This window comes from Leucoraja erinacea, chromosome 11 (genome assembly GCF_028641065.1).
Source record: "Leucoraja erinacea ecotype New England chromosome 11, Leri_hhj_1, whole genome shotgun sequence".
NCBI lineage: Eukaryota > Metazoa > Chordata > Chondrichthyes > Rajiformes > Rajidae > Leucoraja > Leucoraja erinaceus.
The window spans coordinates 14158051-14173332 of record NC_073387.1 but is presented as its reverse complement, the minus strand read 5'-3'; the positions used below and the strand labels follow the sequence as shown (position 1 = coordinate 14173332).

General features: G+C 39.4%; 1 protein-coding gene across 1 annotated transcript in view; it reads left to right on the top strand.

Moving 5' to 3' along the window:
- LOC129701479 (NEDD4 family-interacting protein 1) overlaps window positions 1-15282 on the top strand; it is a 41429-nt gene that overhangs the window by 18010 nt on the left and 8137 nt on the right. The window contains exons 3-6 of the mRNA XM_055642685.1: window positions 625-755; window positions 8036-8123; window positions 9610-9734; window positions 13799-13865. Coding sequence (XP_055498660.1) covers window positions 625-755; window positions 8036-8123; window positions 9610-9734; window positions 13799-13865 — 411 coding nt within the window. The remainder of the gene's footprint in view (window positions 1-624; window positions 756-8035; window positions 8124-9609; window positions 9735-13798; window positions 13866-15282) is intronic.

Sequence of the window (15282 nt, the reverse complement as noted above, 5' to 3'; positions counted from 1 at the left end):
CTACAGGGTCTCATGAATTAGAAAATAACCTATAAGTTTTTGCAGTAATTTGTTTTCTTATTTCACAGTCCTTGAGGCCCTCTTAAGGAGGAAACACCATGGTGCAGGATTGCAGTCATAAAATGTACTCTGTAAAGCCAAGTGCCCAAAGTAAAAAATATTTTGGCACCTGTCAGTTTAAATGCTTTTAATGGCACCATGGAAGGCAAGCTGAGTTTATCGCTGGTCTTGCTGTTATTTCACAGTGGTCAAAAGTATGGATAGCTTACGTTTCATCACATTGTTAACAATAACTTAGAATAAAATGTTTGTTCCAGCCCAGCAGTGGCACGTACCCTTTAAAACGTGTATCATGCGGCAATATTATAAAGTTACACATTAGGCTAGATTTATGAGGGGATATAGCGATATGTAATTAAATTTGAGAAATGTCTGGCAATATCACAATGGTGGGGCATTGAAGAATCTTGGATCGCAATTGCTGGCTACATTGGGCCTTTCGCAGGGATCTGGAGCTCTCCATGCAGATCGGCTTGCAAAGTTCCTATAATATTAAAAAGACAAAATATTGTTCTTAGACTGCATTGCTTTATTTATGTTTTTAATATTTTTTATTTTCTCTAGCCTTCTTTGATTACAAAGAGGATTCTGCATTTCCAAAGCCCCCGTCCTACAGTGTAGCAACTACCCTCCCTTCGTATGATGAGGCTGAACGAACGAAAGTTGAAGCAACCTTGCCTCTGGTGTCTGGAAGGGTGAGTACCTAATGTGCACAAGTATCTCACTAATTAATTACCATTTATGAAATATAAGTAGGTTGGCTTAATGCATTATCTATCCACTAATGTTTTTCTCCAAAAAATAAAAACTGCTAACCTGTAACGTTATCCTGACTTTAACAAGGTACATTAAAGTGATGCGCCCTTTCTGTGAATGTGCCTTTTACAATTATCTTATGACAACTCAACCCAAATTTAATTGACAGCACAACTTCAATTTGAATGATATCAAGTAATTCTGGGAAAATAATAAAATGTTCATCTGCATTTTATATTTTTGTTTACACTTATCAGGAAATCAGACGTTTTATTCCATTGCAATAACAAGTGTTCAGATATTTATTAATTACATGCAAAGCTGAAGGAGCCATTAGCTATACTTTCTCCAACTCTTGCACAGTCATTGTCATACAACACAGAAACAGGCCCTTCAGCCCAACTTGGCCTTGCTGACCAAGATGCTCCATTTGGCACACATCTCCCTATACTTTTCCTATCCATGTACCAAATGTTTCAAACGCCTTCTTTACCATCCTATCTATCGGTGATACCACTTTCAGGGAACTATTCCTGTACTTCTAGATCCCACTGATCTATAACACACCCTAGGGCCCTGTCATTCACTTTGAAGAAGCTGCCCTGATTTGACCCTCCAAAATGCAACACCTCCCACGATCTGCAATGAACTCCATTGGCTATTCTTCAGCTCACTTGCTAAGGTGATCAAGATCTTGCTGTAATTTTTGATTACCATTTTCATCATCAATGATACCACCTACCTTTGTGCCATCTGCAAACTTACTAATTATGCCTTGCCCATTCTTATTCAAATCATTGATATAAACCCCCTACAGCAGTGGGCCCGTCACCAATCCCTGAGACACACTATTAGTCACAGGCCTCCAGTCTGAAAAACAACCATGAAGGTGATGGTGCTAATTCTGTTTCTAGGCAGCTAGCTCCCCCTGGATGCCATGTGATCTAACCTCAGGCACATGTTAGATCTTACTTTCATCTTCATTTGTGAACAACCTAAATCTGTCCCTGCCTTTTACAAACTGAATTCCCCTTGGATGTTCTTGTTTTGTTTGCAGCTTCTGGAATTTGACTGTTGCAGGAGGCACAGCATTACTGCTGCAATAAGGATTGTTCAGTAGTGAAAACACAGAACACCTTTGTGGAAATATGAACTAATTGTTATCTTTATTGTATCTTTACTGTATTGTTATCTTTACATAAAATAATTGACAGATTTCATTATTTATCATTTGAGTTTTTAATTGCAATACATGATACAGTTAAGAGTAATCTTTCCTAAAAGTACACAGAACACAATCTCCCATACTGTATCGACTGATTAAAGTTTAGTTTGTTTTTTTACCATGGAACACTTCACAATCTTCACAAAATACCTTATAACTTGAATTAGTTTTTTGAGAGGACTCGGGTCAAATGATGACCATAAATTTTAGTAACCATTTTACCTTGACTCTAGACTTTCATAGAAACATAGAAAACAGGTGCAGGAGTAGGCCATTCGGCCCTTTGAGCCTGCACCGCCATTCAATATGATCATGGCTGATCATCCAACTCAGTATCCGGTACCTGCCTTCTCTCCATACCCCCTGATCCCTTTAGCCACCAGGGCCACATCTAACTCCCTCTTAAATATAGCCAATGAACTGGCCTCAACTACCTTCTGTGGCAGAGAATTCCACTCTGTGTGAAAAATGTTTTTCTCATCTCGGTCCTAAATGACTTCCCCCTTATCCTTAAACTGTGACCCCTTGTTCCCGATACTTGGGGAAGTTATTGGGAACAATCTTCCTACATCTAGCCTGTCTTAACCCCTTAAGAATTTTGTAAGTTTCTATAAGATCCCCCCCTCAATCTTCTAAATTCTAGCGAGTACAAGTCGAGTCTATCCTGTCTTTCTTCATATGAAAGTCCTGACATCCCAGGAATCAGTCTGGTGAACCTTCTCTGTATTCCCTCTATGGCAAGAATGTCTTTCCTCAGATTTGGAGACCAAAACTGTACGCAATACTCCAGGTGTGGTCTCACCAAGACCCTGTACAACTGCAGTAGAACCTCCCTGCTCCTATACTCAAATCCTTTTGCTATGAATGCTAACATACCATTCGCTTTCTTCACTGCCTGCTGCACCTGCATGCCTACTTTCAATGACTGGTGTACCATGACACCCAGGTCTCGTTGCATCTCCCCTTTTCCTAATTGGCCACCATTCAGATAATAGTCTACTTTCCTGTTTTTGCCAACAAAGTGGATAACCTCACATTTATCCACATTATACTGCATCTGCCATGCATTTGCCCACTCACCCAGCCTATCCAAGACCTTGCAGCCTCCTAGCATCCTCCTCACAGATAATCATTATTATATATTGTAAATGTTAGACTAACTGGTCTGTAATTCCCCGTTTTTCTCTCTCCCTCCCTTTTTAAAAAGTGGGGTTACATTAGCTACCCTCCAATCCTCAGGAACTACTCCAGAATCTAAAGAGTTTTGAAAAATTATCACTAATGCATCCACTATTTCTGGGGCTACTTCCTTAAGTACTCTGGGATGCAGCCTATCTGGCCCTGGGGATTTAATCCATCCATTCAATTTACCTAACACTACTTCCCGGCTAACCTGGATTTCACTCGGTTCCTCCATCTCATTTGACCCCCAGTTCCCTGCTATTTCCAGCAGATTATTTAAGTCTTCCTTAGTGAAGACAGAACCAAGGTAGTTATTCAATTGGTCTGCCATGTCCTTGTTCCCCATGACCAATTCACCTGTTTCTGACTGCAAGGGACCTACATTTGTTTTAACTAATCTTTTTCTCTACACATATCTATAAAAACTTTTGCAATCAGTTTTTATGTTCCCTGCCAGTTTTCTTTCATAATCTATTTTCCCTTTCCCAATTAAGCCCTTTGTCCTCCTCTGCTGGACTGAATTTCTCCCAGTCCTCTGGTAGGCTGCTTTTTCTGGCTAATTTGTACGCTTCATCTTTTGTTTTGATACTATCCCTGATTTCCCTTGTTATCCACGGATGATCTACCTCACCTGATTTATTCTTTTGCCAAACTGGGATAAACAATTGTTGTAGTTCATCCTTGCAGTCTTTAAATGCATTCCATTGCATATCCACCGTCAACCCTTTCACTCACACATTGAATTCCATGAATTAGTTATGGCTATTTTGAAAAGAGGTAGTGAATCATTTCACCAAAAGTCGGCCTCATTACATTTTTATTGATCCATTGATGATTGATTTCGTATTGACTTTACTTCCATGACTTGAATCATCGTCTTGTTCTTTTAAGTTGAATTTCAATTTCCCTAGCATTGTAACTCTCTTTGAATACAATATGAACTCCCCAGGGCTACTATGTGTCTCGGCAGTAAATATGGCGGTGTTTCTTGAGCTTATATTGGGCTTTGTATCGTGTAGAAAGCCAAAAATTGAGATAACAGAATGGGACAGGGAGAAAGTAAAGTAGCCTTTATTGTCATTCAGACCTTGCGGTCTGAACGAAATTGTGTTGCCTTGCAGTCCTACATACAGTAAAAAATGACAAAAACACACAATAAACACAAATTAACATCCACCACAATGAGTTGACCAGGCACCTCCTCACTGTGATGGAAGGCAAAAGTCTTAAGTCTTTGTCTCTTCCCTTCTTATTCTCCCTCTGCACCGAGGCGATCCAGGCTTCGGATGTTGTGACCCCGCTGGGTGATGGTAAGTAATGTCAGTCCCGCGGCTGAATCAAAGCTCCGCGAACGGGCTGGTTTAACTCCGCAGCCCGGGGTGGTCGAAGCCGCCGAAGTATTAACTTGACAGGAAACAAAGCTCTGCTACCTTTGTGTAACAAACAGAGTAGTGCAGAGTATTCACCCAGTCTTCATTTAGGTTCACCAATGCAGTGTACACCATGTCATGAGCACCACATGCAGTCCACTAAATTGGAAGAAGCACCAATAAAAGGGCAGGGGTTGTTTTCCCTGTCGTTGCATTGAAAAATGTCACTAGAAATGTAAGTGGAGATGGAAGAGAGAACCTGGAAATTACCGAGGGAATAATCCATTTGGAATGCTGAAGTGAAAAGGGAAGACATGTTTGCTGGAAAATTGCAGAAGATCATGTTTTGGATGTGGAAGCCACTGGGTGGACAGTGAGGATAAGGAGAACCTTATTCTTGCTCAATTGCGAGGAGAGTGAAATGAGAGCAGAATCATGGAAAATGAAGTTGATGCAAATAAGAGCTGTCTCCATTATAACAGAATGGAAGTAAAGCAAAGTAAAGGTGGGAGAATGAAATGGAGTTCTTACAAGTAGCAAAAGATTTCAGTACTGACCTCTGTGGAACCCTTTTTTGTAACAGTTTGCCAATTACAATACCTGCCAAATAATATACCTACTGGCTAAGTCAATTTAAAATCCAATTTGCATTTCTCTCTTGTATCCCTTATGCCTTTTACTTTCTTACCACATTGCTATGTGGAACCTTATCAAAAGCCTTGCTTTTGCTTAATCATGTTTAACTCCTTAGGCTAAATCATTTCTTGCTATAGTAAAGTTGGCTTTACCCTAGTTGAGAACCTTATACACCTACTTTGATTTTGTCCTTTTTTTCCAGAACTCTGTTAAATATAATTGAATTATGCTCACTACCAATGAAATCCAATTCCACTAAAATGCTCCCAACCTGTCCAGCTCTATTCCCTAAATTAAATTCATAAATATACTCACTGCTGTTGTGCTTGCCACATACTGACTTAAAAAAACTCCCCTGCATACAGTTTAGAAATTATTTTACCTCTGAAATCTCTGACGGAATTAATCGTTAACATTAGGGTAATTGAAATCTCCCTCAATTAATTCCCTCATGCTTTTTAGTTTAGTTTTAGTTTAGAGATACAGCGCTGAAACAGGCCCTTCGGCCCACTGAATCTGCACTAACCAGCGAACCCCACGCATTAACACTATCCTACACACAAAAATGACAATTTACATTTATACCAAGCCTATTAACCTACAAACCTGTACGTCTTTGAAGTGTGGGAGGAAACCAAAGATCTCGGAGAAAACTCACGCAGGTCATGGAGAGAATGTACGAACTTCATACAGATAGCTACGTAGTCGCGATCAACCCCGGATCACCTGCGCTGTCAGGCAGCAACTCTACCGCTGTGCCCTTGTTATAAGTGACGTCTTTCCCCCTGACAGTTTAATGATCCAATTTCAATTATGTGATTGTACCATTTTGCATATTCTTTATTTCAATCCATATATTCTCATGTCCTAATCTTCATATTTTATTCTTTCTTGTAGCTCTGATTGCTTTGTTAGCTAATATCGCCACACTTTCATTCTTGTTTTAATCTCTCATTCCATTTCCCCTGAAAACCCGGTCTCGCCGATGTACAGAAGTCTCTCCATTCCCTCCCCCTTCCCAGTTCTCCCACCAGTCTTACTGTCTCCGACTCCATTTTATCTTTGTCCCGCCCACTCCCCTGACATCAGTGAAGAAGGGTCTCGACCCGAAACATCACCCATTCCTTCTCTCCAGAGATGCTGCCTGTCCCGCTGAGTTACTCCAGCATTTTGTTCTTTCATTTTTGTTTTATGTTTGATTCTCTGGCATTCAAAATCTATCCTTAATTTTCTGCATTTTGCTATGGCTTTATGGTACAATATTATTGTGGTGCAGAAAATGGTTCTGAGTCATTGCGAGATCTGTATTAACTCATTTCATGGCCTGGGGAATCAAAAGTGGGTTCCCACGAGCTAATGTTACCCAGAACCAATTTTAAAAAGATCCATTAGCAAATTTAGCATTGGATCTGAAAATACTTGGAAAGATTAGCCAAAGGAAATTAATCTCTAGAGGTTTCTTAGGTAGAAACGGCAGCATTCAACAACTTGACATCCACTGCTCTCTATATTTTAAAAGTTGGAATCATTTTTTAGGTTTTGTTTATCCTCCAAGTTTTAAATTTTACGCTATTCATTTGCGAGATTTTGTTTGTCTATTTGAGTAGTTAAAGGTTATGTGACCAGTATTAAAGAAAAAATGTCTGTGGCATACCAGAAAAAGGTATTCTTAGATTCGAATGAAGATGGATGGTAAAACTGGTGAAAATAATTGTTTGAGTATTGAACATACTGAGTATTTCTAGAATGTTCTGTTTATATGGAATATAATTGATCGCTTCCTGTGAGTGTTACCTTTACAGAATAACTGCATCACTTGCGTGGAGGTCCAAGATGAATGATTTTAAACTGTTTTCAGAAATGTTGGCAGTCTCCATGATGAATTTACTGAATACATGCATATTCCATACTTCCTTTGGACAGAGAAGGAGGCCATTTCTCCAGTTACGTTTACCAGCTCACAGGGCAATCCAATTCCCCCACTAATTTTCACCACAACCTATTCTTCCCTATTCCCATCTTGCATATACCAGAATCAATTTGCAGTGACCAATTAACCTACTAATCTGTACATCTTTTACACATGGGAGGAAATCGGGGCCTCAGGTCGCTGGAGCTGTGAAGATTTTCAAGTAGCTTTAAGTACCTTTAGAAAGGAGATGAGGAGGGATTTCTTTAGTCAGAAGGTGGTGAAGTGGAATTCATTGCCACACATTGATTAGTAAGGGTGTCAAGCGTTAAGGGCAGAGGGCAGGAGAATGGGTTTGAGAGGGAAAGATATATCAGCCATGATTTAATGGTGAAGTAAGACTTAATGAGCTGAATGGCCGATAAGTAGCTTGATTGGATGGGGAATAACTTACATCGTTAAAGACAGCAGATGCTACCTCACACATCTAATAAACAAGGTTCAATCCTGATCTGCAATGCTGCCTGTGGAGTTTGCATATTCTTCCAGTGGCTGCAAAGGTTCTTGTTATGTGCTTGTTTTTTTCCCATGTGTTGCTGGAAATGGGCATCTGCCCGAAAGAGTATAGAAAGCAAGTGGTTAGAAAGTTATACCAGGTAAAATTAAGAAATTTCGACATTATTATGTGGACCGGCAACAGAAAATGCCGGTCCACTTAACAGTTCAGACAGCATCTCTGGAAAGAGCAACAGATTAACATTTGGGGTCTGAGAAGCTTTGACAGACTTCCAGCATCTGCAATTTGTTGACGTTCATTTATTCTATTATTATTTGCATGTTTCCATCCTCCGAAAAGAGGACGACAAACCTAAAATGTATTTCTCTTTGCCCAAACAGGATGATGATTTTTCAGGACGGGATGACTATGATGATGCTGATCAACTGAGGATAGGGAATGATGGCATATTCATGCTGACATTCTTCAGTAAGGATTATTTATACTAAAATAAACACGTCTGAGAATGACATAACTAACTTGCCAACAGTGAAGTTGTCCACATAAATTTGAGGAAGGATATTCTTGCTATTGAGGGAGTGCAGCGTAGGTTAATTCCCGGGATGGCGGGACTATCATATGCTGAGAGAATGGAGCAGCTGGGCTTGTACGTCTGGAGTTTAGAAGGATGAGAGGGAATCTCATTGAAACATATAAGATTGTAAAGGGCTTGGACACACTAGAGGCAGGAAACATGTTCCCGATGTTGGGGGAGTCCAGAACCAGGGGCCACACAAACTAATTTTTAGTCAAGTCAGTGTATTCTTCCCCTTTTTTAATCTGAGCAGTTAGTTCTGTCCTCTTCTCCTGTCAACATGTCCTTCCTCATTTCAGAGGTGTAATTAGGATGAATACTATTAAAACTCTGATCTTGCATGTGTGTGTGTGTGTGTATAATCACATCTTCTTGAAAAAACGATGCACTAACGGTAAAGTTTTTACATATTCCGATAGAGATTTATCCCGTAGCGTCCAAAATCGCCTTATCTGAAAAATTCATGCATTATTTCTCGAGTTATTAATGAAAATGTTCGAAGATCTGACAAAGCAATTGATTTTAAATGGTTTGTCCAGTAAAAATCATTTCTCACAGCTTCTAACACACTTCGATACAAAGTTGCAAGACAGGAACTCTGGCAGGAACACTGAACTTTTCAGCTCAATGCCATCTCACAGCAAGTGCACATTTGCAACAATGTTACCATCCTAGCTCCTGGCATGACAGGAGGGGGAGGATCAATTGGTATTGCAATTGGGAAGTTGCTATTTGGATGTTTTTTTCAACTCCAGTGCTGGGGGAGGCTCACGAGCTATGATCTTTGCTGAGGAGTGCTCAAATCTTACCTTTGGCAACGGGTTGAGTTGGAGGACCACGTCTCCCGTGGGGGCTACGGGTAGGGGACGGGTGCGTTGAGAGAGCAGACCCAATGGGTCTGCAATTGGTCTATTATATCAATAATAGTCTGGATTACCTGCATTGCCTTGGATGCAAAGACATCTGAATGATACTTCACAGCAGATCAAGTAGGCCCACAGTCTCAAATTCTTAACAGCAGTCAGTGCCGATCATTGTGTATTATTTCCCTTAAATTATGGACAGAATTAGAATCTATTTTCTAAAAGATAAAATGGCTTCAATGAAATTCCTGCTCCAATATAAAATGGATGCATAAAGATTAAAAGAAATGCCACTGTCACTTACTCTGTTTCCTGCTTGTGTCGAATTGAAGCAGACTCGCGGTCAGAACTACTTAATGTTGATGAAATGGACTTCAAGGCTTTTAAATGTCTATGTTCCAGAACATGGTTAATTAACCTTGGGAGGAAAGGTTATCAGGTGCAGTCTGTGAAGGACAGAAGTTACAAATAGTAAAATCAAATGTTATAATGTTTTTCCTTCTTCATTGTATCCTAGTGGCATTTCTCTTCAACTGGATTGGGTTTTTCTTATCATTTTGTTTGACGACTTCAGCTGCTGGCAGGTATGGGGCCATCTCTGGTTTTGGCCTCTCTCTGATTAAGTGGATCCTCATTGTTCGGGTAGGTGAAATGTTTCTCATTGTGATTTCCAATGTTATAAAATGTATAATAAAATCACAGTGAGGTTTCCTTTAAATTACACAATCCAAATAGCTCTCTTAAATATCACAAATTTTAGAACCTGTGTTTTTGTAACCAGTATTCCATGGTGTTCTGTACATATTTGCACAGTGTTTCGGCATACACAGTAGGATTGACATTTCCAATTTTAATAGAAACATTTCAGTAATTGCACAAGGAAATGCCTATCTCTTTGAAAGAGATGCACTCATGATAAAGGTGAGACCATTGCAATCAAAGTTTGCATGTTGTAAAATTTAAGTTTCAGTTCTTGAACATTTTAAAGACTGAAGCTTTGTGTGCGGCCTCAAAAGCCCTTAGAATATAGAACAATACAATGCAGGAAAAAGGCCTGTTATGCCACTTTAAATTAACCCCATCTCCCAGCATGTGGTCCATATCCCTCTATCCCTTGCCTGTACAAATGCTTGGCTAAATATTGCTTAAATGTTGCTATTGTATCTGCCTCTACCACTTGGATAGAAAATTGGCTTCATGGAAGGAAGCAGAGGATGATGGTGGAAGTTGCTTCTTGGGCAGGAGGCCTGTGACTAGTGGTGTACCGTGAGGTTTGGTGCTGGCCCAATTACAGTTTGTCATCTATATCAGTGATTTGGATGAGAATGTACATGGCAAGATTAACAAGTTTGCACATGACACAAATGGGTGATATTGCAGATGGTTACCAAAAATTGTATCAGGATCTTGATTGGTTGGCCAGGTGGGCTGAGGAATGGTTGATGGAATTTAATACAGAGAAATGTCAGGTGTTGCATTTTAGAAAGTCTAACATCATAGAGCAGATGAATCTAGGAGTGCAGGTACATAGTTCCTTGAGCCTGGCTTCACAGGTAGAAGGGGTGGTCAAAATGGTTTCTGGCACACTGGCCTTCAGCATTGAGTATAGAAGTTAGGAGGTCATGCTGCAGTTGTATAACTCGTTGGTGAGGCCACATTTAGAATGCTGGAGAAGTAGTTGAGACGGGGACTATCACAAAGTTTCAGAAGCAATTAGATAGGTACATGGATAGGACAGGTTTAGAAGGATATGGGACAAATGCAGGCAAGTGGGACGAGTATATATGGGACATGTTGATCGGTGTGGGCAAGTTGGAACCCATTTCCATACTGACTCTATGACACTTCCCCTGGCAGCACTTCCGCAGGCACCCATCAGTCTCTCTCTCTAGTATCTGCCATTTTCACTCTGGAGAAAAAGACTCTGACTCTATCTATGCATCATAACTTTATATACTTTTATCAGGTCTCCAGTCTCAAACATTTAAGAGAAAACAATCCAAGTTTGTTCAACCTCTTATTGCTAATCCAAACAACATCCTTATGAACCCCATTAAAGTCTCCACATTCTTCCTGTAATGTGACATCCAGAACTGCAAATAATAGTCCAAATATGGTCTAACCAATATTTTATACGGCTACAATATGACTAACCCAACTGATAAAGGCAAGCACAGGCAGATTACTTAAGGATTTTAATCCTGAGAACTGTCCATTCATTTGGTTTTTCATGAACCAAAACCTATGAGTTTAGTGAGGGTCGATGAACATTTAGTCATTATCTCCTCCTTTGTGGTTGAATTGGTACAAATTCAGAATATTCTTTATCCAATGGCTTTAAAAGTATCAATGCTTACATTGCTTCATAAGGTATTTTACATGTCAATAGAGATTTGCCATGTCAATCTCCAAGTCTGAGTCTGAAGAGGGGTCTCAACTTGAAATGTCATAATAGACAATAGGTGCAGGAGTAGGCCATTCGGCCCTTCGAGCCAGCACCGCCATTCAATGTGATCATGGCTGATCATCCCCAATCAGTACCCCATTCCTGCCTTCGCACCATATCCCCTGACTGCTATTTTAAGAGCCCTATCTAACTCTCTCTTGAAAGCATCCATAGAACCCGCCTCCCACGCCCTCTGAGGCAGAAAATTCCACAGACCCACCACTCCGTTAGAAAAAGTGTTTCCTCGTCTCCATTCTAAATGGCTTACTCCTTATTCCCAAACTGTGGCTCCCGGTTCTGGACTCCCCCAATATCGGGAACATGTTTTCTGCCTCTAGTGTGTCCAAACCCCTAACAATCTTATATGTTTCAATGAGATCCCCTCTTATCCTTCTAAACAAGCCCAGCTGCTCCATTCTCTCAGCATATGACAGTTCCGCCATCCCGGGAATTAACCTTGTAAACCTACGCTGCACTCCCTTGCAAAACCTACAAATTAGGGGCTGCACTCCCTCTGAATAGCAAGAAGCATCTGTCCACATATATTTTGTGTTTTTATTTTTTGTTAAATGACCAGCAGTTAATTGTTGCACATTGTTTTTTTAAATCTGGACATTTATTTATTATTTATTATTCTTTATTCCAATTAAAACAGCATGACTAGAAATTTTAGTGTCCCATTCCTTAGCTTGCAAATCTGAGTAAAATTCAACTCATTTCAAAGCGCATTTAGCTGGTTTACGATTATTTAAATGGTAAATGTAGGGTGATTTTCAGAAGCACGTGGACGCAAAATTTCTGGGGTACAAACGTCACTTCCGGTACATGTTATTTTGCACTTTGTTAAAAACTTAAAACCCACCTGTGTGTAAATAACGCCAGTCGGGGTGAGGCAAGTACGCGTTTCCACTGCATCAAAAATAACATGCACCGGAAGTGACGTTTTTACGTGCCCAGTCAAATTTTGCGTCCACGTGGGTGACGATCTATGATCCAGTGACCTTTAGTGAAATCACCCTATACTATACAGTATCTCTTAGTCATATATACAACCCTATAATCACCCTTCCCTATAATACAATCAGTATAACAAATATCCCACTCACAATCACCAATCCCACTCACAATCACCAATCCTCATCCCAATATCCTTTTATAAAAGTGTTTTTGTACATCTTTTTAAACTGAATTATGTTTGTGCTAAGTTTTATCTCCTGTTCCAGACCATTCCACAAATTCACCCCACAGATTGCTATGCACATACATTTAAGAGTTGTTCTGACATTGAGTTTTTTTTTTAAATTATGCTTCCCTCTCAAAGTATACCCACCCTGTCTTTCCATAAACAATTTTTGTATATTTCCTGAAGTAAATTATTTATTGCTTTGAACATGATTTGTGCATTCTTAAATAGAACCAGATTGGTTAACTTCAGTGTATACTTTCAATTACTGATGCAATTTAAAGTTGCTTCACTGGCCGTTTCCTTTATGAATAGTTGCACATATTTTCCCTTGTATCTTACAAGTAAGAAGCTGAAGCTCTACAATTTGTTCCTTATCTGATGAAGCATCTTCAAGGGTTGCATGATCTCAAAATAGCACTCAATGCATTTTATTTCTGTCCAAGTAATTCTGTAAGTGTATTAGTAATGCTTAAATGGAGCCCTTAAAGTTATGTTGATGTATTGAAATAAAATCACTAGTATTCTGGCATAATGCAAACTCTTTAACAGTAATAATAAAATTAACGTTCAGATCTTTTAAAGCAATCGTGTTCTCTAGTAGCACTAGGTAGAACAGTTGATTTACCGATGGTCCTTATTACATTCTACCACACTTGTCTTTCTGATCCACCAAGTGCCAAACAGATTTCTGTGCTTGGGTTATTCAGAATTTCCCCTGCTTGTTCTCTCTTCCAAGCTCTTGAGAGGCTTTGGTATCCCTTTAGTCTTTGAAATAGATGACAATCCTGGTTAATGCTAAGGAAATTCGCAAAGCACATTGGAATGCAGTTATTATTGCCTTATAGAAAATAAATATGATTCGAGAAGATATTGGATTTCTATAGAGGAATGAGCTTATGTGCATTGAATTACCTCTCATTGGTCCTATTGAAGAAAATGAGGTTGCTATTTGAACCCCCCCCCCCCAATTATTACTGACTTGTTGATATGAAATTAGCAGAACTATAATTAAAGATATGTTTCCATATTCTGTTACATCTGTGGATAATAAGTAAAAATAAACTTTACTTTCAGTTCTCCACTTACTTTCCTGGATATTTTGATGGCCAATACTGGCTCTGGTGGGTTTTCCTGGTGCTGGGTAAGTGTCTGATTTCCCATTTTATTTTTAAAAATATATAACTTTTGAAAGTTTTTAAATCGAGGAGTTGCAAGTTTTGAATGATATTGCAATTCGATTAGCATTTTAAAGCGTTTTCATCTGCATTAAGAATTGCCGCAGTGCATTTCAAATCCCTTTGTCTTAAAAGCAATAATTCTCACTATAGCAGCTTTCATTTGATTAACCACTCCAATCTTTTGTACAGATCAAAGAAAGGGGGAATGGGTCAAAGTTAAGGGTTTGATTGGAAGGGGGCACTAGATGATGAAACTGGGTTGAGTAAGGAATGTAGATGGGTTGAGTAAGGAATTCCGTCATGCCATCATGCGCCAGCTGAAGGCAATGGTATGAGTGGTGCAGTGTATGAAGCAGATGCATCCAGAATTACTGTAACTGGCATGCAGGAAAGTTGTGAATGTTAAGCATATTTCACTGGGTTATAGAATATTGAGGAGACAAAAAAGACTAGGAGCATGGGAAAGCAGCACATGGGATGAATACTCAGAATGAGGAGGCAATGTTACTGCTATTAATTTATTATTGTTTTGTGCGTTACCGAAGTAAAAAGTCCACACATTAATACAATCAAACCAGGCAGAATACAGTGTTACAGCTACAGAAAAAGTGCAGATAAAAGCAAGCGTGGAAGGGCCACAATGAGGTAGATTGAGAAATTAGGATAAACCCAGAGCACAATTTCCCAATCACTCTTAGAAATCATGTGGTTAATTGTGATGGGATGTGTGTGAAATACTGTATATCTGTAGAATAATTACTGAACACTTGTGGAAGGAACTAAACTAATTCCAGAATTATCTGCATGGCTATGTGCAATGATATAAGCAGGTTTTGAGGATGTGGATCAATAACAGAGAATGAACACTTTAAGGTTACAAAGAAACCTAAGTTTATTAAAGTAAAATGCAGTAACATGATTAGTGGAATATTAAATAAATCAGAAGTCAAGCCCTTCTGCTCATGTGATCTTAAACTAAATATATTAAAGTGTAGTGAAATACAGTAAAAGGTTTAGTAAAGGATTAAGTAAGTCACAAGTCTCGCTCCATTCCGCTCAGCGGGTCTTCACTGACACGAGTAGGGGCTGGTGGCAACAAGTCTCATACGTTTCTTCTGCACATTGAGGACTGCTTAAAAGCACCCTGGCCTAGAGAATTTGAGGTCTCTGACATTGTTCTAGATCATAGTCCAAGTAGCAGTCCAATGAGATGAAGTAAATTAGCATATGTCTCCTTTCAATGTGTCTGGTTTCTGTGCTCGAGCAATTATCCTATTGATAATTGTATAGCAGGATTTGTAACAACAGCTAGGAAAGCTTTTGATTGCTTCAGGTTGTTTCAGTTTTCAATATATTGGAGCCAGAGATCTGTTCCCATAA